Raw genomic sequence first — 27,358 nt, 5'->3', positions numbered from 1 at the left:
ACTAGTCCCCTTTATCTGTTCATTCCCCCTTTTACTACCTGCTGGTAATAAGTAGAATCACATACTCCTGTGAAACGACTGTGTATCAAGCTTACACAGAAGGGTCCAGATTGTGTTTTCGAAACTAGTGGATTCAGTAAAGTATGCTTGTTGTTTCACAGATGTGTGACTCCTTGAATAGCCTTGATTAACAATCAGAGATAGTCTTAAGTTTTAATATTGTCTGTTAGGTTGGAACCCAAAGGTTAGCTTTGTTTTATAGATTCTATGATTCTAAGATCTTAAATGGTTTTTCCTTAGAAAGCAATAATGACTATTGCTTTTATTCATAGACTTTTTAAAAATTAATATTCCAAGTATTGTGCAAAGAACTTATCTTCTAAATCATTTGACTGTGAGTGCCTACATTACCTACCCTCTCTTTAAAATACGCTTTTAGTGTATATTTCCTACAAGCAAGGATGTTCTCTTATTTAACATCAATAAAACCATTAAAATCAGGAAGTTAACATGGATATGTTCCTAATCTTTAGATCTCATTCAAGTGTCTGGCTTTCCATTTGACTCATTGTTTTTATAATTTCCTTCTATCTGCTGAAATTTATTTCTTTTCTTTTTTTGAAAGATATATCTATTTATTTTAGAGAGAGTGCATGTGCAGTGGGGAGGGGCCGAGGGAGAGGGAGAGAGGGTCTTAAGCAGACTCCATTCTGAATGTGGAACCTGACGTGGGGCTCGATTTCACAACCCTGAGATCATGACCTGAGCCAAAACGAAGAGTGGGATGCTCACCCCACTGTGCCACCCTGGTGCCCATATCTGCTAAAATTTCTAATCTGATTATATATGTGCTCACTTTTTCACTAAGTCCTTTAACATATTAACCATGGTTATTTTAAAGTTATTAGCTGATAGTTTAAACATTTGGGTCTGGTTCTTTTGATTAAACAATCTCTTGACAATGGTGTTGCTGTTTTGTATGTTTCATAATTTCTTTTTATTGAATTCTGGGCATTGTTTGTAAAAGAACAGGAGAGAATGAGGTAACTAGTATCCACAACTGAAAATTAACCTTTTTCTGTCAGGCCATTAGTGAGTGGGGTGGACTTTAATTCAGCCTACTCTCAAGTTAAACTGGGTTTGGGTTTTGTTGTAGCTCTAGGTACCTTAGTTCAGCACAGACTACTAAATCCTGCTACCTTGTGCATTAGTACAGGGCACGGAGTGCCAGAGGGTTTTTCTCCATCTTCGTCTTCCATCCTCAATCCAGTATGCCTGTGCTACAGAGGGGGTCTCTCTTTGCCTTTGCTTATAATTCCACATGAGGCTTGTGATGGGACGGGGATGACAGGGGCAACTCTTCAATATTCTTGGTTTAGCCAGAATTGTACACAGACCCTGTATGCCTGAGGCTCCGGTGTGAGACTTTATCAATGTCCCTTTGCCTCTTCCCAGTGGGAGGCAAACTCTGCCCCTGTGTAAGTGGGAGTTTGGGGTTGGCAGCAAGTTTCTTACTCTTCCTCCAAATGGTAGCAGATCTCTGCTTGCTGTCATTTCAGAACCTGGGCCTACTCTCTACCTCCCAGAGGCAGATGCTTGTCTTCTACCCTTTCCTAGCAGTGGTAGACTTCTGCCTAAGAGTGGGATGGTAGGGTGAGGCAAGGGTGAGAGGAGGGGGAGTGAGTTCTGTCCTTTCCAGCATCAGATGCTTTTCTTAGAAGGGATGGAGGAGTTTCCTGCACCTCTCCCACTGTCAGGTTTTGCTTTTCTAAGAGAAGCTTCTGAGAAGCAAGTGGGTTTTGTTCTCTGTACCATTTTCAGGGCTCTCTTGTGTCTCTTCCCTGCCGTGCCCCTGCTTTTTCTTATAAGTGCCCACTGAGGCCTGTGGAGGAATGTTGGTGAGTGTGGATTCTTGTTTGTATCTGGGATTCCCGGGGGTTCTACACTCAATGGTCACCAGCACATGGCCTTTAAATTTGTTAACATTTCAGTTATTTACTTCTTGCCTACTTTTAGGGCACCTACGTCTTCCTCCCATACTCAGTTTGTCTCTCATTAGAGAGGCTTGTCACCCATTGGAGCTGTCAGTTCATCTATTTGAGAGAGCGATCTCAACTTTCTGACATAATGCTTTTTCTTTTAGGGTAGGAGTGAGGTTCTCTTACAGCTCGAGTCTGTTCTAGTTTTCTCCTTTTCTGTTCTTGTAGCTACCTTCTCCAACAGTGAAGAACCAGGCTCATATTATCCTTAATGTGTAGATTCATTTGACCAACCCCCCCCCACCCCCGTGTGTAACTAACCTCTGATCACTGCCACCATCCCCTGCCACTCACGGATACCGTCTTACTCCACTTGGGCTGATACGCCATACTAGGTCCTTGAAGTGTCTGGATGCTATCCTCTAACCCTCACGCCTAATCTCACCCCTGGGTCCCCTCCTTTTCCCCACTCAGGTCCCAGCACCCTGTCCTAGACTCTCCTCCTGTGGGGGTGCACTCACAACTGTGCTTGGGGTTTGACTCCCCACTCTGGGCCACCTCATGTGGATGCCCTCCTCATCCCTCCTGGGCTCCAGCATGCACACCAGGCCACCCCTCCACCCCAGACTTTGCTCTGGCCCACGTAATGGCTGTAGGACTGATTTGTGTGAGAAGGGAAGGAGAAAGAGGAAGGCTCATGTGCTTCTATAAAAAAACACTGAGTTTCTGAGTTAGTAAACATCCTTTAGTGAAAATAAACTATAAATATATTTTAACCATCTGTATTTTGTCTTTCTAACAGGTTATGAAGTTCATGGGATGGAAAAAATACCAGAAGAAGGACCAGCACTTATAATTTTTTATCATGGAGCTATTCCTATAGATTTTTACTACTTCATGGCTAAAATTTTTATCCATAAAGGCAGAACTTGCCGTGTAGTAGCTGATCACTTTGTCTTTAAAATTCCAGGTAAACTTTGACTGTAGATAGTGATATAAAAATGTTTAATTAACATGATCAAATTATGTTAAATTTTGTGTCCTTGAGCTCTCTAGTATCATTTGGAAAAGCTTTTTGCCTTTTTAGGGTAACACACTTAGCTCTAATTTGGGAGTATCTAATTATGCTATTTAGCTAATATATCTAAATATAAAAATATTATGGTCAAAATGTTATCTAAATTTTTTCTTTATTAACAGGTATTTAGTCATTATTTTTCTAAGTTAAATGCTGAACTTCCACTTTAAAAAAATAAGTTGTAACTTTTGCCACATAATTAATTTATATTTTGGTATAGAAGGTGATTTTTCAGATGATGAATTTTTCAATGAGATATTGATTTTTGGAGTTAAACTTCATAGTAGTTAAAGTCTGATTACTATCAGTATTATAGCAAATCAGAATTATTTAAAAAAATGAGCCAAGATATATTTTGTCTTCATATAATAATATTGCTTCAGAAATCCTATCTTAAAGAGTCTATATGTCTTTATTATACTTGACTTGCCTGCTAGACTTACAGCTCTTAAAATTAAGTGCTATATTCTTCTTAATCTGTTCATAAAGGCTTTATACCTTTTTAAAAAGATTAATTAAACAAGTGGTTTCAAACAGTTTTTAAAAAGTCATTCTAAAATAAACTCATTGGTAATAAATCTTATTTTCTTTTGTCATTGAATCACCAGAAATAAGCCAAATAAGCCAACAAAGCTTATAGTATGTCCTCTAGAATTATAAAAGCCAAAGCCACCCATCAACAAGAGAGACAAAAATCAAGCAGTGAATTAAATAACAGTTTAGTCAGTGCCTTTCATAGACATGGTTAATGTTTTGGGTATCTTTGTGTCTGTATAAACTAAATTGGCTAGAAAAGGTGTTTCTTTAGAAAGCAGTATGATCACTTATAATCTTACCACCTGAACATAACCAGTTATTGTTTTTATTTATTATACTTCATTTTTAATTTGCATATTTTTTACATGTTATGCAAACTCTTTTGTGTTCTTTTTTAAAAAAATGTAATGTTAGCATTAACATTTTACCATGCTTTATAAAGAATGATTTTAATGTATGGCTAAAATATTTACTTAACTAGTTTTCTCTTACAGATTATTAGGTTGCTTACATTTTTTTCTTTTTATACATAATATAATGTATTTTTATTTAGCTTTTAAAAAGATTTCCCCTTTATGATCTTGTAATTTATGAAACCTATTATGAAAATGCATCCAGTTAAATCAGTGAGCTTTTAATGTAATATGGGGTGAATATTATTTCAGTCTTAATAATATTTATAATCTTGCTTCAATTCCTTAAACCTATGAGAAGTTTGGTTAGTCTGCACAGTTTTCACTACTCATATTTTCCATTCTCAGGAATAATGTATTGCACTAACATTAGTCCTCCAAAGTTCCAGTTTAGGATTTGGTTAAAATAGTTAATTACTGATAGGATTATTTCTTTCATCCATAAATAGTTGTGCTTTGAAAAACTGTATAATACTAAGACCTGGAATTGGCTGTTACTGAATTAAATACTCACTTTATTAAAAACTCTTCATGATTTTGCTATTATTATTGATTTAAAAAATTTACTTGTGGGGTTAACATCATCTAACTTTTAATTTCAACAGATTTGGTTATGGCTTGCCAATTTTGGTAGGGCTAAGTATAGTCAGATTTACATTCTCTTGAGTGATTCTTTTTCTTATAGGGTTAAAGGAAGATTAGATTTGTGATTGCTGATGGGATATCATTTCTGATTGCTCTAATAAATACTGTAGACAGTGTTTGGCCCTGAGATGCAGTGGAAGGAGCTTTGGACTAAACATACCTGGACTGGAATCTCTGTCCTGCCATTTGCTAGGTGTGTGACTTTGAGCAAGATACTTATCCCTGAGCCAAATTTCTTTGTCTGTAAAATGGGGATCAGAATCCCTGTTTTCCAAGGTTTTTGTGAGTTTTAATTCAGAGTTTGAATATGTACTGTAACCCAAGTAGTAGGTGATCACTGAGGAAATGATCAATAAGAGGTGGTCAATGAGACATAGCTATTACTTTACCAGCAGTATTAATCTTATGTAAACCTTAGGAGTTCTTGTTGATTTAAAAAAAAGTAAGAAAAGGAGTTTACTCATTTAAGTATAGATACCTATTTATGTAGGTTGTAAAGATTTTTGTCTTGAATTGGACAAGAAGTACTTAAGATATATCTTCATGCTGATGTTTCTTACAGGGTTTAGTTTATTACTTGATGTATTTTGTGCTCTACATGGACCAAGAGAAAAATGTGTTGAAATTCTGAGGAGTGGTCACTTGTTAGCTATTTCACCAGGTGGAGTTCGAGAAGCCCTAATTAGTGATGAAACCTACAACATCATTTGGGGTAATCGTAAAGGCTTCGCTCAGGTTGCAATTGATGCAAAAGTGGTGAGTTGTATAAAACTAATTATTAAAGTAAAGCTAGGTTGAATTTTAAATAAATGTTTATGTAGTGGGCCAGAATATATAAGAATTTAGATACTTTCATTGCACTACTTAAAAATTAGTGTACATAACTCTTTGTAAGGTTAATGATAGAGAAATATTCTTTGTGCTTGGGACACCATCTTAAAAAAAATCAATCTGGAAATTTGGCAAATATCCATCCAAGTTTTATTTTACATTTCAAAATCCAGCTTCTTTTAATTAGATTTGTAAAATTTTTTGCATTCCTTCAGTTACACCTTTTTCAAAAGTATAATCATTTCAGTTCTATGTATTTTAAGCCTTTGGTATGATTGAGTTGGCATATTTCAGTGATGGTTGTTGGTTGGTTTCATTGCAATGCTTTTATCTGTGACCAATTTGTATAATAATAGGACTTGCATAATATGTAACTCCTATTATTTTTTATCAGCAAATGTGATCAGCTATCTGATAGTATGAATAAAGATGAGAAATAGATATTAGTGTAATTTAGATCTTTTAAAAAGATTTTATAAAAGAATTAGTCAGGAAAATTAAGTGTTCCTCAGGGATCCATGGTAATTATTCTACTTCGTAGACTAGAGAATGTGAAAGCCATTTTGTCCTTTTCTTTTGCATTGGAAAGTAATTCTCAACTTTTTGGTCTCCATATTGTACTTTATCCTATAAAACACTTATTTATTACTTACGGAATGTTTCTTCTTTGTTTTCTGTTTTCATTTTAGATTGTCTGTCAGAAAAAGAAATGGTAATACCTTTGACAGGATGGTGTTCTTTTTCTAGGCTAATTAGTTAGAGACTGTTGCCAATACTTTCGTTCTCAGTTTTTTTTGTGTACTCATTGCTGCTACATAGAGATCAGTATGCACCCTTAGCTTGCCTGTTCATCTTGTAAATACAGGATTAAAAAGGAAGAGTTTTTGGATGCCTCATTCTAACCAAAGACCAGTATTTGGAGAAAACCGGAAATTTTCTTTTTTTTAACTGCAGAGTTAAAATAAAATGTGTTGAGCTTTATTCTGTCCTGTACACATGTACATGTAACTACTAGAAGTTATTGCTGTAGTGCTTTAGTAATGGGGTCCCAGAGTAAGAGTTAATGTACTTGCCCAAGTGTTTAATAAAAGGCAACATAAAAATTTAAACATTATTGTCTTACAGTAGATTATAAGCTCCCTAAGGACAAGATCATCTTTTTATATCCTGAGTCCTTAGTACAATGACTAGCACTTAGTAGACTATTTGAATTAAACTGAATTGAATTGATTTTAACACAGTATTAAGCACTACTAGAAAGGGACATTTGGATTTTAACTTTACATTAATAGTATGGTGATACAGAAAATTAATTCATAGCACATTTTATTTCCCAAAAAGTCTTAAGCACTGATGTATAAAACAAAATCTTAGAATATATGAAAAATATAAAGTACAAAAGGATATATGCACCATTGTAGAAAAATTAGGGGTAACGAAAGTAATGTTTATTAAAGCAGTGATAAACACTAAAACCCCAATCAAAGTAGTTTAATTTCCAAGTTTATATTTTGAAAGGATTATTTCTTAAAAGTTTTAGGATAAAAATGACAAAAATAGATTTAGAATTATATAAATTGATCATGATATTCTAATTTTTCATCCTTAACTTCACAGATTTAAGGAACATTGCCTGGAAGAAGGCTGGAAAGAAAGAAATTACAGAGAGAAAGGAACTATTTTTTTCGATCTTTGGTAGAGTTTCTAGATAATTAAGATAATCTAGATAATTTAAGGTTTTTGTATAAAACTTGAGAACATTTTATAAACATCTTTTTGTAAGTTTAAAGCCAGGAATCTTTAACATTATTGATTTACAGATAGCATTGTACATTTGATAACTGTCGTACCACCCCAACTTTTGTAGTGCTTTTAAAGGCTTTCCGTCGGTATTCCTGTACAGTAAGTAGGTGACATATATAATTATTCCAATGTTACAGATGAGGAAACTCAGGCACAGAGAAATGAAGGGATGGAGGGATTGGGTCATACAGCAAGGCAGAAGCAGAGCAGAGCATACAGTTCAGGACTGCAGGCAACTGGGGCTGTTGCCATCCTGACTGCATTTCACAGTGAGTCTGCTGACCTTGAGATTAGAGGGACCCTCCAGATACATGATGAAACTCTTTCAACCATATATGGAGATAGTTGTAAATGGTACAAGTGTTCCATCTGAGAAACTCCTTCATGGTCCTCATAGAATTATCATAAACTTTGAGTAAAAATTTAAGACTGTTGGTGGAATAACTACATTTAAATTGTGACATAGTAACAAATTAAATGAAAAAAATCTAGATTGTCAATGCAAGTTCACACGATATTGGTAAAAAATGTTGAAGATTCATCTCAAAGTTACAGGCTTTCTAATATAATTTAAGTCACTCTTATTTTGTGAAATTCCTGAGAATTTCTAGGTAACTTCATATCTAAATAAGTTGGAAAAATTTTAGGCCATTTACTCAAGTTGGAAAACAACTGATGTAAAAGAAAATAACATTTGTTTTAATAAAATTGTTTATATATATTCTATCGCTCCATAAAATAACCTTTGAGATGGTTTAATTAATATTATTTCCACTTTATGTATGAAGAGCCTGAAGCATAGACATGGTAAGTAACTTGCTCAGTGGTGCTCACTTATTTTTAGGGGCAAGTTTAAACTCTAAGACCGTATTAAACTAATTCCCCAAGAACAGTTTTAACAAAATACACATTCTCTTTCTCTTGCAAACGTGTACACACACATACATGAGGAGACCATATGTATACATGCAATCAATTTAATTCTTGGTTACTTATTCTAATACCTTGTATGCAAAAGGTGTACAAGGAAAGGAATGAATAATTGTACTACAGTATCACGTTGTAATAAAGTATTGCTTATAGCCTTAAGACTGTTAGCTTGAATGCAAATTTAGAAACCATATGCCCAGACTGTAGCCTGAAATACTGAGCCTGCCAGGGTCATCATTTTCCTATATAGTAGGTTCTAGATACATCGAGCTTCTGGAGAGTAAGCTATTTAAAGGGTGGTATGTACCCTGAAGAGTCTTTATAAAGTGCATGCTTCAGTATGAACCTGGGGTTCATGCCAGTCAGTAGACATAAATCCAGAAATGCTGGTCAAAGAAGACAAAGGGTGTATATTTGAGCCAAAAAGTTTCGGTTCCTTTTTGGGCATTTTATGTTCTCAACTCTGAAGACATTTTATAACTCTTTAAAACATTAGGATGTCAGCAGTAACTATTTCACAAAACTAGTGGTGGTTTCCTAGATCATAATCTGAATTCTGTATAAAAGGGTCAGTGTACTTTGTTTTATGTTTTAGCTTTGGGAATTAACACCATGAAATTTTAAATTCTTCCGTCAGAGTGCCTTTCTTTACCTGACTTCTTTTTTCCCAACTGGTTTTAAGATTGCTGCTGCCTGTTTCCGACACTATATTCAGAGAATCCAAACTACTTCACTCTGTGCATTGTCTCTCTGTCCTGTGTCTTCATTCCTTCTTTGATTTATCCATCATACTTTGTTTTAGCACCAAGTCTGTTCCAGGCACTATTCCAGGTGCTGGGGATACAGCGGTAAACAAAACAATGTCTCTGCTGTTAGGGGTCTTCTTCTGGTAAGGGGAGAAATACAGTAAATAAATGATCAGTAGTTCTATGTGAGGTAATAAGTTTTATGAAGAGAGCTATACCTGTAGTCCCTTTCCTTCAGTCCACCATATTTAATGTTTTCCACAGCTGAGTAAGAATGGCTTTTTAAATGTCAGCTTATTTAAATATCTCAAACCCTGTTCACTAAGGCAGGTAACTCTGTATTAGGCAAATACTGACAGTAGAATGTAAGTAGTGATACTCAGTTTTTAAAATTCTAAAATATCGTTTGATTCAGTGTATTTTGTGTGCATTTTAAAAAGTGTTTCAGTTCAATTTTTTATCTACTTCAGTTTCACCATGTTGGAACCTCCTGACATGATCCTTTGCTACTTTGTCATTGCTTTAGGACATTTAATTAAGGTCTCCATTTAGAAAATCATACTTAATCACAGATATTCATGGAATAATAAAAACCATGAACTTGTGAGCAGAAATCCTCTAATATTTGCTTCTCCTTTTTTCTGTTTTTTTTTGCAGTGAGTCTTATACTTTTCATTGATGTTCAACATTTTTAGATTTAATAATCTCACAAAAAAATAGTGTTTTGATAGTTCTATGACAGCATCTTGCCAAAACCTGTCATTTAAATTTATATAAATTTTCCCATAGAGGGAATATCAACTTTTTCTCCAGTGAGCATACTATTCAATGGATCACTGAAATCAATTAATTTACCTCATTAATTTTGTTTAATGAAATTAATAATTACTGCAATCTTTATTTTGAGTTTCAAGAGTTTATGTGGAAGGATAGGAAAGTTGGTAAATGAAATATTATATATTACCACTAGAGGGTAGTGTTTCCAATTTTTGTTTTTACAAATCATAAATTTAGTCTGATAAAAGTATACCTTTATTTTAAAAATACCTCATTTTCATTATCTTGAATAGGCCCCCGAAAGATTGCATTATTGACTCAATGGAGATATTGAATGGATCAATATATTTACTTTTTAATTCAAATTCTCTCTTTAGCCCATTATTCCTATGTTTACACAAAATATTCGAGAAGGATTTAGATCACTTGGAGGAACAAGTAAGTTCTGATTCATACGGTTTTTCTAATTATAATGTAATATTTAGAATATAATCCTTGAAATTCTTGGGCTTTTGAACCCTATAAGAAATTCTTTTGACTTAATACTTTAGATAATGGGGGGCATCTGGGTGGCTTAGGGGCGCCTGGGTGGCTTAGTCATTAAGCCATTAAGCGTCTGCCTTCAGCTCAGGGTGTGATCCCAGGATCCTGGGATCGAGCCCCGCATCAGGCTCCTCTGCTGGGAGCCTGCTTCTTCCTCTCCCACTCCCCCTGCTTGTGTTCCCTCTCTCGCTGGCTGTCTCTCTCTGTCAAATAAATAAATAAAATCTTAAAAAAAAATACTTTAGATAATGGATATATTATTTAGATGTCTTTCTATTTAAAGTCTAAATGATAACTGCTTCTAAGCGATGGCAGTTCTTAGATGTTAGATTTTTGTTAAGAGTCTCATATACATATTGAAGCTTGTTTGTTGTGTGGGCTTCTTAAAATTACAGAGTAAGTTATCTAGTTTCCTTGGTTGAATCACGCTGTTGAGGTTTAGAACAAATGTGCCTGTTACCCAGACTATCTTCCTAACTCACCGCTGAAGAAGTTACAGCTTCAAAATGGATGACAATATGATATTAAATTAAGATTAACAACCTAAGGATGTATCATGTCCTTTGGTTCATTTCTGTTACTTCCTGTTTTTTGCTTTTTAAAATATTTTGAACTGTGGTACGTTTATATTGTAAAGTTCTTTTTGCCTAACTTTAATTTATGGGTAACAGAATAAGCTCTGAGTGTAGTTATAGGAGTGATAATGATTAGAAGTGCTTTTTCTTTGCAGTTTTTCTGTTGTTTTCTTTTTATTTTGAAATTTTCAGTTTTTTATACCTTATGGTTTATACATTATGTTTGATTATATTTCATTTTATATCCCTAGCACTATATTGTTCCTATCCACATGCAAATCTCCTCCTAAAGAACTTTAAACTTCTGTTGTTTCTTTTATGTGTAATATTGGTATGTTGTTGATATTCTATTACGTTTTTTAGGTGTTAACATCCCCCCCCCTTTTTTTCAAATTTAAGGTGGAAAGGCAGATTGATATGATGTTTAGTTGTTGCTGTAGACTTATTTCTTCTAATTTTCTCTCAGGTCATTTCTTCAGAATTTAAGTTGCATACCAGAAATTAGTCCTAATTTTGTTTCTTTAACTATGAAGGGGTTTAAAAATTACTATTGACTGCTTTTTGACTTTCTTTTTTATTTAATCCCCCAGTTTATTTTACATTATTACCACTTTTAATCTTGCTAAATTTCATACTTGGTCATTAGCATTAGTAATTCTTTGCTACTCTTTGCGTTTTTCTTAATTTACAGTAATGGTTTTTTTTCTTTACCTCTTTATTGGTACATTTTAGTTTCATGTTTATGTGAATTTATCTTATGCTTTTATTTTTTTCTTTTATTCATATAAGCCTGTATTTGTGAGTCTCTAGACTTTTCATCTTCTAGCTTTTAGTTGCAGTCTTTACCCTTGGTTTTGTAATAATAGTAATTGGTTTGCCTTTTAAAATTCTTGTATTTTTGAAAGCTTACTTTTAAAAAATTAATAAACCTTTGGGGGCCATTTTTAGGTTTACAGAAAAATTGAGCGGAAGCGCAAGGAGTACTCATAAAGCTTCTCACCACCCTCCAGTTTCTCCTGTTGTTAACGTCTTACATTAATGTGCTGCATTTGTTACAATTGATGAAAAGCTCATCTTTAAAAAAATCTACATATTGTATTAATTGCCAGGAGGTGATACTGTTTGCTACCTTCTTCTAAGTCTTACATTATTAATTTAAAACTTTACAGTTACTTGCTCAGAATATTTAACCAATTAAAATAATTTTGTTTACTTTAAAACAGGGTTATTTAGGTGGCTTTATGAAAAGTTCCGCTATCCATTTGCTCCAATGTATGGCGGTTTTCCAGTGAAATTACGCACCTATTTAGGTGATCCTATTCCCTATGATCCAAAGATAACAGCAGAAGAATTAGCTGAAAAGGTAAATTATTCTTTCTTTATTAATCTTTGAACAGATTTTTACTTTCAATTATTGTATTAAAAATGAATTCATTAATTCTACAGACATTTCTAGATCAGTGGTGCTCTTTCCCCCAGGGGACATTTGGCAGTGTCTCAAGACATTTAGTTATTGTCATGACAGGCAGGTCCTGGGAGGTGGTGGAGCTATGGACATGTAGTGAGTAGAGGCCAGGGATGCTGGTGAACTTCCTACTATGCATAGGACGGCCCCCTACAACAAAGAACCACTAATTTTAAAATGTCGCAAGTGCTGAGGTTGGGGCTCTTGGCACTGGTAATTAAAAAGTTTCATAAGTGATGTCCAGAAGAAAGAGTTGACCTCCATAAAAAGAAAGTATTATTCTTGTTTGATAGCAATATCCTGGCAGGAAAATGGGAATAGTTTTTAAGAGAGTGGGTTATGAAATCAGATCGTTCCTACCTCCGCCATTTGTGTGCTGTGTGACCTTAGGGAGTCCACAGCTTACTCTGTTAGTCTGCAGAACAGGGAAGAGAAGAGTACCCACTCACAGTTATCCCTGAGGATTACGTGAGATTGTATGTGTTCATTGTTTGGAACAGTGAGTGGCATATAGTAAGTGCTCCATGAATGCTTGATTAACATTATTAATAGTAGTGAATACTGTCATTCTAGGAACTTGCAGTCCAGTGGGGGAGATGAATAACTAAATCAGCGTTTATATGGTGATGCATTAACCACAATAGTGTGCTTAAGGCAAGGTTTCTTAACCTGGGTACTATTGACATTTTGTTTTAGAGGCCTGGCCTGTGCACTGTAGGATGCTTACCACCATCTCTGGCCTCTACTCACTAGATGCCAGTAGCACTCCCCATCCTCACCCCTCACTCATTGTGATAATAAAAAGTGCCTCTAGACCTTTCCATATAACCCCCAGGGGGGCAAAATCCCACCTGGTTGAGAACTGCTATCTTAGGCTGTTACGGAAGCACAAAGGAAAGATATCTAAATGAGATCAGGGATGCCTCCTTGAGAGAGGTGATGGTTGAATTCAGTTTGGAAAGATAAGGAATTAGCAGGGCGAAGAGTAATAAGGTAGAGGAAACTGAATGTATAAATGGATGGCAATATGACATAGCATAAAATCTTGGGGGAGTTGAGAGTAGTCTTGTATAGCTAGAAGAGAGATATATATTATGGGAGATGAGGCTAGAAATGCAGGACGGGTCTGGACTATGATGGCCTACAATTGATTTTGTTTCCGGAAAGTCTGGGCAGGGGCGGGGTGTGGTACTCTTGAAAATAGGTGAATGGTGTTATAGGTTTGCAATTGCAAAGGTCACTGGAAGCAATATGGAGGCTGAATTTGAGTGAGACAGTAGAAGCTCAAAGGGAAAAAAGACTAGCAGTCTGTGTAGGAAAAAAGACTAGCAGTTTGTGTAGGAAAAAATAGGAAGAGCTTTCTGGAATGAGGGCATTTGTGGTGGGTCTTGGAAGAAGGATGTGACTTGGACGTGTGGACTTGGGGTTGGAGGGGGAGTATGAACAAAGAAATGGTGGTAGGAAAGTTGACCATATACAAACGGTGTTGAGGAGTCTGAGGGGGTTAAAACAGCAAGGTTGGGAAAGACTGCCTGATCAGTTCTCTTCCAGGAATTTTGCAAAACACATTAACATATTAAAGGTTCTAAGAAGCCCTGCAACAAAGAGGTCTATTTAACTTTGCTTCAAAGCGCATTTCCCATTCTCACCTGACTGAAAAACCTTTTCCTTGAATAGCACTTAATAACAGCTGTGGAATAAACTTGGGGCTTCACTAGCTTAGTGGGTAGGGTTTGGTTGAGATAAAACTGGAAAAGTAAGTAGGAGCTATATTTTTAGGCCCTTAGCTATCAGACTAGGGAATTTGTCTACCAGATATCTTTCAATTAGGCTAGGCCTCTGGGAGTGGCTCATATCAGTTTCATTCACATTATTTGGCCGAAGCAAGCAGATGTATAATCCGTTTCTCTATAATTGTTTGTGAAGATGGCCCTAGCAATTGTGATTACTTAGATACATATAAATGTAAGTGTGCTCTGTAAGAGCAGAGGTTATGCTCTGAATTCTGTGTCTCCAGTTCCCAGCACAGGGTTCAGTATTTAATTAGATCTCAATAAATGTTTGATGAAGGAATGAATTACATAATGATCTTTTCATCTACTTGAAAAGGAGAGCAAGGCGCAGATTCGAGAGATTTTACAGAGATAGAAAATACCAGACTTGAAACTTAATTCTGTAGTTACCTGCAGGATATGTGTATATATATTTATATGAATAGGGTTGTGGTTTATTTTAAGATTTTATTTATTTATTTGAGGGAGAGAGAGAGAGCACAAGTGAGGGAGAGGAAGAAGCTCCAGGGAGCCCGGCACAGGGTATGACCTGAGCCGAAGGCAGGCGTTTAACCGACTGAGCCACTCAAGCGCCCCTGCATAGGTTTTAAAAAATATTGCACTGGCGTTTGGAAGAAAGGTCAGAATTGATGATGAAGACTTAGAACTTACCTGCATGAGACAGTTACTGAAGTCATGAGCTTCACAAAGCAGCTTACAGAAAGAAGGAAGAGGACATAGGACAGACTGGAGGACAAGTAACATGTAAGGGGTGTGCGAAGGAAAACACCCAAAGATGACAGAAAGGGAAGTGGCAGAGAGGTGCAGAACAAGTAAATTTGTGTGAGAGAAGTCAGCAGGTGAGGATGTTTAAAAAGTAGGAGTGATCAGTAATATTCATCCCTGCAAAGTCATCAAGGGAGAAAAGACCACTCAGCTTGTAGTTATACCTTCAGAGAGTATAAAACTAGATAAAAGCCGTAAATGTCATATTATTGAATCACCTGGAAAATGAAATGAATGTGTTTTGATTATAATTTTATACCAGCCTTTTGTATGCATACTGTGATTTTTTTAAGTTTTAAAATTGTGGTAAAAAACATAAAATTTATCACTTAACCATTTTTAAGTGTATATTTTATTAGTACTAAATATATTCACATTGTTGTGAAACCAGTCTCTAGAACATTCTCATTTTGCTAAATTGAATCTCTTTACCCACTGAACACCAACTACCTATTTTTTCTCTCTCATATATATATATATATATATATATATATCCATCAACATTTTATTCTGGTTTCTTTATGGGCTATGCAAGATTCTTTTTCTCCCCTAGCTTTATCGAGATATAATTGACATATAACACTGTAAAAGTTTAATGTGCAAGGTGAAAATTTGATACATGTGTATATTGTGAAATGATTCTCATAGTAAAGTTAGACAACACTTCCATCACCTCATAATTACCGTTTTGCATGTGTGGTGGGAATATTTATGATGTTTTCTCTTAGCAACTTTCTAATACATAATACAGTATTATTAACTGTAAGTCACAATGCTGCACATTAGATCCTCAGAACTACTCATCTTAGAACTGTAAGTTTGTACTCTTGACCAATATCTCCCCGTTCCCCCACACCCTGGCAACCCCCATTCTATTCTGTGTTTCCAAGAATTCATCTTTTTTAGATTTTACATATGAGTGGAATCATATACCACTCACCACTTCTTCCTGCAGCCCCTGGCAACCACCATTCTGCTTTCTGGTACTATGAGTTGGATTACTGTAGAGAAGTGGAATCATAGTGACTGGCTTATTTCACGTAGCATGTCTTTCAGGTCTGTCCGTATTATAGCATGTGACAGCATTTCCTTCTTTTTTTAAAGCTGGATAATATTCCATTGTGTGTAGATACCACATTTTATTTACCCATTCATTCGTTGTTGGACATTTGGGTTGCTTTAATTTTCTTGGCTGTTGTGAATGATGCTGCAGTGAAAATCGATGCACAAATATGTCTTCAAGATCCTGTTTTGAATAATTTTGGATATATACCCAGAAGTGAGATTGTTGATCATATGTGGAAAGAAAAAACTCAGCTTTTTCCCTCCTATAGGGAAAAGCCTAGTTCTTTCATACTATGTCTTTCTTTTACTTGTGAATCTCCTTTATTTTTACACACAGCATGACTTCTGACACTTCTGGTCACCAGATGTGTGGAGGTTTTCCCCCCACTAAGCAATTCTCTGATACCAGCTGGGTGTCCTGTAATTTAACTCAGTTTGGACCTATCTACCTGGAAATAGTGTGGATTCCACAGGTTAAGGGCTCAGTCCCACAAGGCTATTCCCACCCCACTCTAGATGCTAATCATAAGTACTAGGTCCCCAGGTAACCCACAACTTCTCTCTGAGTTGGGTACAAATTGGAGATTCCCATGACCCCTCCCCAGGTTCAGTTGATTTGCTGGAATGTCTCACAGAACTCAGGAATACACTTACTTTTATCAGTTTATTAAATGATAGAGGATATAGCTGAATGGCCAGATAAAGAGATACATAGTGCAAAGAATGGGAGGGCCCCAAGTGCAGGGCCCCTGTGGAGTTAGGGTCCATCACCCTCCTGGTGTGGATGTGTTCACCCACCTGGAAGCCCCCTAAACTCTGTGCTTTTGGGATTTTATGGGGAATGATGGAATCGAGCTGAACATTCCAAGCTTCTGATGATGGTTTGCTCTTTCTGGTGACCAGCCCTTATCCAGAAGCCATCCACGAGTCCAGTAGAACAAAAGACACTTTTATCACCCAGGAAATGATAAGAATTTTAAGAGTGCTGCATCAGGAACTGGAGTCAGAAACCAGGTATTAGAACAAAAGATGCTTCTAGTGCCATTTTCACTTAGGAAATTGTAAGAGTTTCAGGAGCTCTGTGCCAGGAGCCAGGGGCAGAGACCAATATGTATTTTTTATTATCTCACACTATGATAATTCTATTTTTAATTTTTCAAGGAGCCACGTTCATACAGTTTTCTTTCTTTTTTTTTTTTTTAAAGATTTTATTTATTTATTCGATAGAGATAGAGACAGCCAGCAAGAGAGGGAACACAAGCAGGGGGAGTGGGAGAGGAAGAAGCAGGCTCATAGCGGAGGAGCCTGATGTGGGGCTCGATCCCATAATGCCGGGATCACGCCCTGAGCCGAAGGCAGACGCTTAGCGGCTGTGCCACCCAGGCGCCCCCGTCCGTACAGTTTTCTATAGTTGGCCATACCATTTTGCATCCCTATCAACAGTGCACAAGGGTTCCAATTTCTCTGCATCCTTGCCAACACTTGCTATTTTCTATTTTGTTCATGGTAGCCATCCTAATGGGTGTGAGGTAGTATCTCATTGTAGTTTTGATTTGCATTTCTCTAATGATTACTGATGTTGAGCATCATTTCATATGCTTGTTGGCCATTTGTATATCTTCCTTGGAGAAATGTGTGTTCAAGGTGTTGGCTCATATTTTTAATCGTATTATTTGGGTTTTTTGTTGTTGAATTATAGAAGTTCTTTATATATTCTGGATATTAACTCCTTATTAGTTATATGATTTGCAAATATTTTTTCTCATTCCATATGTTCCTTTTCACCCTGTTGATTATTTCTTCTGATGTATAGAAGTTTTTGAATTTGATATAGTCCCATTTGTCTATTTTTCCTTTGTTGCCTGTGCTTTTCGTGTCATATTCCAGAAATTATTGCCAAATCCAGTGTCATGAAGCTTTTCTCCTCATATTCTTCTAGGAGTTTTATAGTTTTAGGTCTTATGTTTAGCTCTTTAATCCAATTTGAGATAATTTTTGCATATGATGTAAGATAATGTTCAACTTCATTCTTTTATAATGTGGATATCTGGTTTTCCCACCACCATTTGTTAAAGAGACTGCCTTTTCCCCATTATATGGTCTTGGCACCCTTGTCAAAGATCATTTGCCATACATGCAAATGTTTATTTCTGGGTTGTCTATTCTATTCCATTGGTCTATATGTTTGTCTTTATGCCCGTATCACACTGTTTTGATTTCTGTAGCTTTGTCATATGTTCTGAAATTGAGAAGTATGAAGCCTGCAACTTTCTTCTTTGTTTGTCTATTTAGAGTTCTTTGAAATTGCAAATGAATTTTAGGATTTTTTTTTTCTATTTCTGCAAAAAATGCTGTTGGGATTTTGATAGGGATTGTCTTGAATGTGTAGATCGCCTTGGATAGAATGGACAGCTTAATGATATTAAATCTTTTAATCCATGAACACAGATATCTATTTATTTGTGTCTTTAATTTCTTTCAGCAGCGTTTTATAATTTTAAATGTGTAAGACTTTCTCCCCCTTGGTTACATTTTTTCCTCAGTATTTTATTCTTTTTTTTTTTTTTAAAGATTTTATTTATTTATTCGACAGAGATAGAGACAGCCAACGAGAGAGGGAACACAAGCAGGGGGAGTGGGAGAGGAAGAAGCAGCCTCATAGCGGAGGAGCCTGATGTGGGGCTTGATCCCACAAAGCCTGGATCACGCCCTGAGCCGAAGGCAGGCACTTAACCGCTGTGCCACCCAGGCGCCCCCCTCAGTATTTTATTCTTTTTGATGCTATTGTAAATGGGATTGTTTTTTGTTTTTTGTTTCGTTTTCAGATGTTCATTGTTAGTGTATACAAACACAACTGAGTTTTGTGTGTGGATTTTATATCCTGCCACTTTGCTGAATTCGTTTATTAGTTCTAATTGTTCTTTTATGGAATCTTTTGGGTTTTCTATGTATAAAATCATGTCATCTGTGAACAGAGATAATTTCACTTTTTCTTTCTATGCAAAGTCTCATTTAATCCTGTAGGGTAGACCTTATTATTGCTGTTTTACACATAAGAATGTGTAATGGATGATTTAGTCGATTTTGCTAGGGTGTGCCGCAGTAACAAATAACCAGTCTCAGAGGCTTAGGACAGTAAAGCTTACTTCTTGTTCATGTTATATTTCCCCTGAAGTCCATGTCTTCTTTCTCCTGGTTTCAGGCTGATCATGTGGGATGTTGCCATGGTAAAAAGAAAATGTCAGGAGTGGAACCTTTTAAAGCTTCTGTTTGGAAGTGGCTCTCTTGCTCCCACTGATATTTTACTGGCCAAAGCAGTCACACAGCCACACTGGACTTTACTGGGGCAGGATCTCTTATTCCTCCCATAGGATGGCCCAGAAGAGAAGGGCTGGTAGGCAGACGGAATGAATCACTGTAATCTATTATACCATACTGGGACTCAGCAAGACCAGACACTTAGAAAAGGATATGCAGCTGAAACAGCTATAATGTCATATTAGAAGAGACCATTTGAATCAGGCAGCTGATAGGAAGTTTCACAAAGGGAACAGTAAAGAAACATTATGTGCCTTGTCTATGAACTTCATTCTTAGAAAACTTACCTCCAGTTATGCTGCTGGTCCATTAAGTATACTCACAGTTTATTGCCCTCCTGCATCCTGAAAACAAAACTCTGTGACACTGGTTTTTAGGGTCAGAACATGCTCTTCTGCGTAGCAAGATGCTTCTGTCATCCCAAAGTGATAGGGCTTCAGGAGCCTTACACCAGGGTGAGACCTTACCCAGCGATGTTGCTTCTACCCACATGTACTTTGCTATTAATATAACACATTTCCTTGCTGCCCCTGAACAGTGCATTCTCCTGTAGGATATATCCAAATTCTTTTTTGTTCTTGTAAATTTTTTTCCTCTCTATCTGTTAGGATTTAAGTGGGTCAGAGCTACTTAGGAACACTTTTTAGAAAAACCATATATTTTAATGGGCAAAACAGAAGATAATGGAGAAGGAGGGGAAAAAGCCTGGTGCGGAAGTTTAGGGATCTGGGTTATAATCCTCACACCACCACTAGGCAGCGGTGTCACTTCGGATAAATATGTTCTTCTCTAGGTCCCAGTTTCCTTATTTGTAGGGTGGAGAAATTGAACTAGATGATCTCAGATGTTTCTTTCAGGTCTCCTAAAGAATGCTGATCCCTTATTTTCCTCAGTTATGGAAAATATATTACTGATAGTTAAATTCCAGTGCCTTGATTTCTCATATGAGGGTTTTTCATATGAGAGGAAAATTTACTCACATTCATGTCACTGGTAGAATTAGAAATTTTATGTATTAAAATATATAAACATTGTACAAACTTACCAGTTTAAACTAAGTAAGAAAGAAGGCCTTTCCGAATCCTTGAAATACCTGAGTTACCATCTCCAGTTACTTTATGTACTTTATTATCAGTACCTAAAGTAACAAGTAGTCTACCAAAGCATAATAGAATTTCTTGGGGGAATTTATTTAAATACGGAGTTGCCATATTCATATTTTTGATTGCAAGTTGTCATTATTGAACTAAAGTATACTTGAAATGAAGAATACTCGAAATTTTCCTTTTGTGAATATATTGTCATGATTTTCCAATCTTCATTGTTAATAATATAAGCATAAACTATAAGGTAATGATCCCTGGATTATCACAAACTCAAAATTATTAGCATCCAAATTAATGTAGAAATGAAATCTCATTTAAAAAATGGGTGATATGGGGTGCCTGGGTGGCGCAGTCGTTAAGCGTCTGCCTTCTGCTCAGGGTGTGATCCCAGTGTTCTGGGATCGAGCCCCACATCAGGGTCTTCTGCTGGGGGCCTGCTTCTTCCTCTCCCACTCCCCCTGCTGTGTTCCCTCTCTCGCTGGTTGTCTCTGTCTCTGTCAAATAAATAAATAAAATCTTTTAAAAAAAATGGGTGATAGATTGTTCAGGCATTTGATTGTGGAAAACCATTTTGTAAGCACTATCTAAATCTAAATTAAAATATAGTGTGCTAACACTGAATAGGGCACTTGGGACATTTCCTGAAAGTTCTCTCAGTCTTAATCTATTGTTTCGTCTCTGCGTTTACAGTGTCTGTTTTTGTCTCTTTAACCCTCTCTCTACAGTCTCACCCACACAGCCACACACATATAAATACAGGTTTATTTATATATGCATGTATATATCATATACATGTATTGTTAGGATGGAAAGAAGATGGAGAGTAGTGGATAGATGTGAGTGGTATTTGGGAGGTGAAACGAATGGATGTTGCCAATGGATTAGCCATTGTGAGTGAGAAGCAGGAGTTGTTAAGGATGATTCCTAGGTTTTGGCTTACTTGGCTAGGTTCATGGTATTGCCATTTGCTAAAATAGAGAAGGAACTAAGAAAAGGACAAAGTATAAGGGAAAGAATGTTAGGTTAATCTTAAGCATATTGAATTTGAGGTGCCTTTAAAACATTCATATCGAATATTCCTATATGCAGCTGAGTGGGCTGGAGATACAGATTCAGGAGTCATCAGCAAATGAAAAGTAATTAAAATTGCCTGAACCTTTGAAGAATAAGTCAGTGCCTGATTTTGGGATTATAAATCTGCAAAGAAGATTGCAAAGGAGCAGCCTGAAAGCTAGAAGAAGATCTACCTTTTCCTCAGTATAGAATTTCAGGAGCAAGATCAATGGTGATTGAGAGGTCAAGAGTAAAAGGAAGTTACTGGGCTTGGTGACAGAAGGGTGTCATTGGTGATTTTGCAAGTGTTGTATTTTCTTAATGCATTGCCTTGATACTTCTTCACCCAAAACCCTTTCTTGACACCTCAATTCATATTAAATAAAGTCTTTACTTTTTCACTTAGCGTTTAATGCCTTTCATGATTTAATTGAATTCTAATTTTAGAGCCTTGTACACCCAGCTTCTGAACACATACCTGAGACTCCAGCCAAACTCCCTAACTCCCCATTCCTTAGGCAGTTGTTTTCCTGTGGGCTTTTTCCTCCTGCTCTTGCCTGGAGACCCAGACCAAACAGTACCTCATTCATGGGTCCTTCCCTGTCATTGCCCACCAAATGGCCTCTCAAGTCTGAACTTCCAAATGCTTTCTTTCACATCTCGGGTGATAGATATATCTTACAAACTATCTTATATTTTTATTACTTTGTACTTGATCCATTTATTAAATTATGAGCTTGAGATTAGAGACTTGTTTCACTAATGTTATAGCTTCCAAAGCATCTAAATAAATGAATAAAATTTAAAGAATATACTTTGCAGAAAAACAACCTATATTAGCCACTTTTAGTCTCTGTGCCGAGTACCTGAAGACATGGTTGCAATTTCATTTAATACTTACAATAAGTGTATGAAATAGGTCTCCTTTCACAGATGTGAAAAGTTGTGGTTTAGAGAGCATATTTTTAAAATACATCTTTGGGCAAGGGTTTATTAATTATATTTTAAAAGAGATGCGACTCAGACTCTTAACTGTAGAGAATGAATGGATCCTTACTGGAAGGGAGGTAGTTGGGGGGATGGGTGAGATAGATGATGGGGATTAAGGAGGGCACTTGTGTATGGACTCTGGGAAACAAACAGGGCTTCAGAGGGGAGGGGGTAGGGAATTGGGATAGGCCAGTGATGGGTATTAAGGAGGGCACATATTGCATGGAGCACTGGGTGTTATATGCAAATAATGAATCATGGGAACTCTACATCAAAAACTAAGGATGGTGACTAACATAACATAATAAAAAATTATTAAAAAAAAAAAGAGGGCACTTGTGATGAGCACCGGGTGATGTATAGATGTGGCGAATCACTAAATTGTACGCCTGAAATTAATATTACACTTTATGTTAACTAACTGGAATTTAAATACAAACTTAAAAAAATGGTGAAGGCTCAAGATTTATAAAAAGAAGGCTGTTGAAAGGCTAGCGTCTAAAATGAAGTGTGTTTGCGTGCATACACATGCATTACGTGCATGAACTGAAATTTTTTTAGATGGCCACAAACTGGTCTAAAAGTAAAAATTATTGAAATTTGTCATGAATTTAACTGGAAACAAATAGTTTTAGGAGTTTTCTTGTTATATCCTAATTGACTTTTCCATTGCTGTGACCTAATTTAAATTCCTGTTAAACTGTCTAGAAGTTGACCTAGTGAACTAAAAAGTATATCATCTCATTCATAGTTTTCCTCACTTTCTCCCCTTGCACTGCTTGGTGTAGTTGTTGGGGTATGTAGTGATGAAAGAAAAATACACAAAAGTTTATTCGTGAATAGAAGGAGTAAAACTTCCTTTCCCATTTGCCCACTAGAAAACTTCCTACTACTTTTTTCCTTCTGATTTTTCTCCTTGAATTCCCTGTAGTGTTTATTGTATGCAGAACATTGCTGTGCTCAGTGCTGGAGAAATACAAAGCTAAGTCTTAAGGAACTTGCAGTCTGGTGTAGAAAATAGCTATGTAACATTAACTGTGCTTCCAGCATCATAAAATCAGTATGAGGACTACACTACACTGTGGGTGTGCTGAGAAGGAAATGACTCATTTTGAGGAGAGATTGGTGCTAAATTAAGGAGCACTTTTTTGGAAGTAGTATATTAAAATCTTAACAAAATAAATGATCTATTTTGAGAACTAAAAGAATAATGACTTTTCTTTTGTTTTCTTAATAGACAAAGAATGCTGTTCAAGCTTTGATTGATAAGCACCAAAGAATACCAGGAAATATTATGAGCGCTTTGCTGGAACGTTTTCATAAAAAACAAAAGACCAACTAGAAGACGATTTAATACATTTATATTAGTATGTTGTGTCTGTGGTATGTCCTCTAAATTTTGTAGGCTCTATAATTAGTATTTTTTAAAAAAATGTTAATAAGAAGCATCTTAGACTGAACTTGTTTGTTTAAAATTTGTATTGGTGATTCTGTTTTTGCACTCAGTTGTGTCAAATTTAAATAGTAACTCATTACATGCCTAATAATTCAGAAAATATGTTTCTTTTTATAAATTCCTGATAATGTAAAATAAACATATAGATTTTAAAAATTAATGTCATTAATAACAACAATTTAGGTTAAACAAGCATTCCTAAAATAATGCATCTAATTTCTGTATCTCTTGCACTGAGCTAATTTTGCAAGATGGCAGAGTTCAGTACAGACACTGAAGTTAGAGAAGAAATACTCTTTCATCTGCTCCTCATTCCTTTCATGACCTTGGGTGAATCATGTAATGTTTTTGTGCCTCAACAATTCACTTTTTAAAAACATGCTAACACTGTTGAGGAATATTATTTTAAATTCTTTTTTTAAATTTTAAATTCTTTATAGTTGCGGTGATTGATAACTGTATAACTGAAATTGTAACTGAATCAAATAATACCAAGAATTTTTAGAAGTTTGTGTATATATTTGATCCACACGGTGTTTAAATTATTTCTTTAGGTATGATGTCAAGTTGCCAAGCACAATGGAAAAGATAACACTGTTTTTCAAATTGAATAAAAAAAAATTAAGAAAAGTAAAATTTCTAATAATTATTATTATTTTTAGTATTATATTTTTGAACAAGAATCTGTAGACACCCCCTATAGGGTGTGCTGTGCATTGTCAGCTATGTAATATGGCATTTAATAGTATAAGGTTAAAAACCACTGTTGTGCTCTGCATTTTGTATGTTAGAAGTTGATTCTAGGCTGGTAAAAGCAGAGATAAAGAAAGCTCAATACCATGGCTTATTCAGTTTGACTTTGCAACCAGTCAAATGGTTTATTGTTTCAATAAAAATATACTTGAATGATAAATTTATGTGAACACAAAGCTTTCTGAAAAATTAATGGCTTTCGACTTGTTGTCTCCTTGAAATCTGAATTTTAAAAGTATTTAAATGGAAAAATACCAGAAATCAAATGCAGTATCTTTTTCTCTTTTTCTTCCTTTTTTAGATATTAAATTGGATTTTTGTATAGATTTTTGTAAAACAAGTATATATGTATGCTACGTGTAATGTATATAAAATTAAGCAACATAAAATAAAAGTAAAGCTGAATTGCAATTCATTTTCTTGTGAAATTGCATATGTGACATTTTCTTATTTTAAACTAATTTTTTTGTTTTACTGTTTATTCATTTTTCACCCACATAACATATTCATCTATCTCAGCCACGAAGAGTAAACCTTACTTTCTCATGTAATAAATACATTTTAATTTCACTTTCAATGAAAAGAGTCAATTAATGATTATTTGCAGCTTTCCCCCCCTCTGTAGCAGTGAGCAGTATTTGTTTGAAATCGATAAATATTTCCAGAATGAATGAATAAATGATTATAAAACAATGAGAATAATGTTTTGGGACAACTATTGGTTTTAAAAAATGGAAGAAAGAACAATATTCATTGCTAATGTAGCAAAAGCTATTACTTTTTTTTTTTACAGTATTTAAGTTTTACTGCTTTACTTAAAACCTTGTTTTGTTCTCTGATACTCGGATTAACTGGAAGCCATCCTGTCTCGCTCAATGCAAGATCTTTATCTTTGCTATTTGAATTTAAGTGCCGTTTAGAAGAATGAGGGAATATGATCAAATATAGAAATACAAGTGATATTGAAAAGGGGATGTTTTTAACCCTTTCTGAAGGGAGTGTTCACAAGTCTGATGAAAGCTAGGGACTCTCCAGACAATGAACATGGGCTACATCTATGGGAAATCTTTCATATCCTTTAAAAAAAGAACAAAAACTTTAACTTTGAAACAATATCAGATTTACAGAAAGTTGCATAGTAGTACGTAGTACTCCCATATAGTCTTCACCCAGATTGACTGTTATGTCACATTTGTTGTTTTCACCCACCCCTCCTACTATCTCTCTCTCTCTCTCTCTATATATATATATATAAACAATTTCTTCTTTTAAAATTTTTTCTTCTGAATCAACTGATAGTAAATTGCTGATAGTATGCCCCCTACCCTTGATTATAAGGCCATCCACTCATAGCACCACAGAGCAATGATCAAAATCAGGATATTTATCGTTGATATCTAGTATTACCTGATCTTAAGGCCAGATTTAAATTTCAACAATTGTCTTAATATCCTTTATATCAGTTTCTCTTCTTGATGCATGGTTCACAGCAGGATCACATATTGCATTTACTTTTCATATCTCTTTAGTCACCTTTAATCTGAGTGATTCCCTAGCCCTTCTTTGTCTTTAATGATATGGACATTTTTGGAGAAGACAGACTATTTGTTTTGAAGATACCCTTCACTCTGTTTTTGCATGATTTGATTCAGGTTATGCATTATTCCAGAAATACTACATAAATGATGCTGTGCTCTTTCAAGTGTTTCATGTCAGGAGGCACATAATGTTGGTTTGTGCCATTAGCAATGGTTGTAACTTTGATCACTTGGTTAAAATGGTGCCCACCAGGTTTCTTCCCTGTAAATTTTTCCTTCGTATTAAGTTTATGGAGAAATACTTTGAGACTATGTAAATATCTGTTTCTCATCAAACTTTTACCCTCCAGTTTTAGCATCCTTGAATTATTTCCTGAAATAATTACTGCTATGATTTTTTCAGAAGTGTGATTTTCTAACTCTATTATTCTACATTTATTGGTCAGCATTCTATAAGAAAGAATTTTCCAGTTTCTGCTCTCCCCACATACTTGATGTTATCATTGTGGACTCTGAGATTCATGTTTTGTTCAAAGGAGTATACTTATACTTTTAAGTGATTTAAATATGAGACCCTCTGTAGTTTATAGCATTTATGAACCTTTGAAATAATAGATATTTACAAGGGTAAGTGGGGTATGTTTTTGTATTTGTATATGATTACTATTTTTAAAATATGTTTTTGTTACCTTTTATCATAAAATGTACATAACAAAATTTATCATTTTAGCCCTTTTTAAGTATACAATTCATTGGCATTAAATATATTTACAGTATTGTAGAACCATCACTACTGCTCATTTCCAGAACTATTTCATCATCCCCAAGAGCAATTCTGTAGCTTTTAAATAATAACTCTCCATTCCCTGCTTTCCCTAGCCCTTGGTAACATCTTTTTCACTTTCTGTCTCGATGAATTTGCCTAATCTCTGTATTTTGTGTAAGTGGAATCACAATATTTATTCTTTTGTGTCTGGCTTATTTCACTTAATAAAATTATTTGGTGTCTTCTATGACACCAGATAACATAGTTACATTGCCAATTCTCCAATCTCTGACATCAACCAGATTTCCTACAGTTCCATTCAATTCTGATACTAACTATTGGAGTGATTTAACAAAGACCTTAAAAGGTAGGGCCTCAGTCCCATAAGGCTGTCCCCACTTCAGGTGCCTGTCGCAAATAGGGCCTCCAGGCT

At 35.5% G+C, this 27,358-nt stretch overlaps 1 protein-coding gene across 7 annotated transcripts in view; it reads left to right on the top strand.

Moving 5' to 3' along the window:
* TMEM68 (transmembrane protein 68) overlaps window positions 1-25,032 on the top strand; it is a 45,287-nt gene extending 20,255 nt beyond the window's left edge. For 4 of the 7 annotated variants that reach the window (XM_002924111.4, XM_034668083.1, XM_019804730.2 and 1 more), the window contains 5 exons: window positions 2,782-2,949; window positions 5,215-5,408; window positions 10,117-10,177; window positions 12,081-12,220; window positions 23,650-25,032. In XM_002924111.4, coding sequence (XP_002924157.1) covers window positions 2,782-2,949; window positions 5,215-5,408; window positions 10,117-10,177; window positions 12,081-12,220; window positions 23,650-23,754 — 668 coding nt within the window. In that variant the 3' untranslated portion in view covers window positions 23,755-25,032. Of the gene's footprint in view, window positions 1-2,781; window positions 2,950-5,214; window positions 5,409-10,116; window positions 10,178-11,805; window positions 11,970-12,080; window positions 12,221-16,848; window positions 16,960-23,649 lie in introns of those variants that run through there. The other 3 variants (XR_004627784.1, XR_002143691.2, XM_034668084.1) reach the window with 3 other exon arrangements.
* Window positions 25,033-27,358: the final 2,326 nt, after the last annotated feature.

The sequence above is a fragment of the Ailuropoda melanoleuca genome, chromosome 9 (assembly GCF_002007445.2).
Source record: "Ailuropoda melanoleuca isolate Jingjing chromosome 9, ASM200744v2, whole genome shotgun sequence".
Taxonomy (NCBI): domain Eukaryota; kingdom Metazoa; phylum Chordata; class Mammalia; order Carnivora; family Ursidae; genus Ailuropoda; species Ailuropoda melanoleuca.
This window is presented reverse-complemented; position numbering and strand designations above follow the sequence as displayed.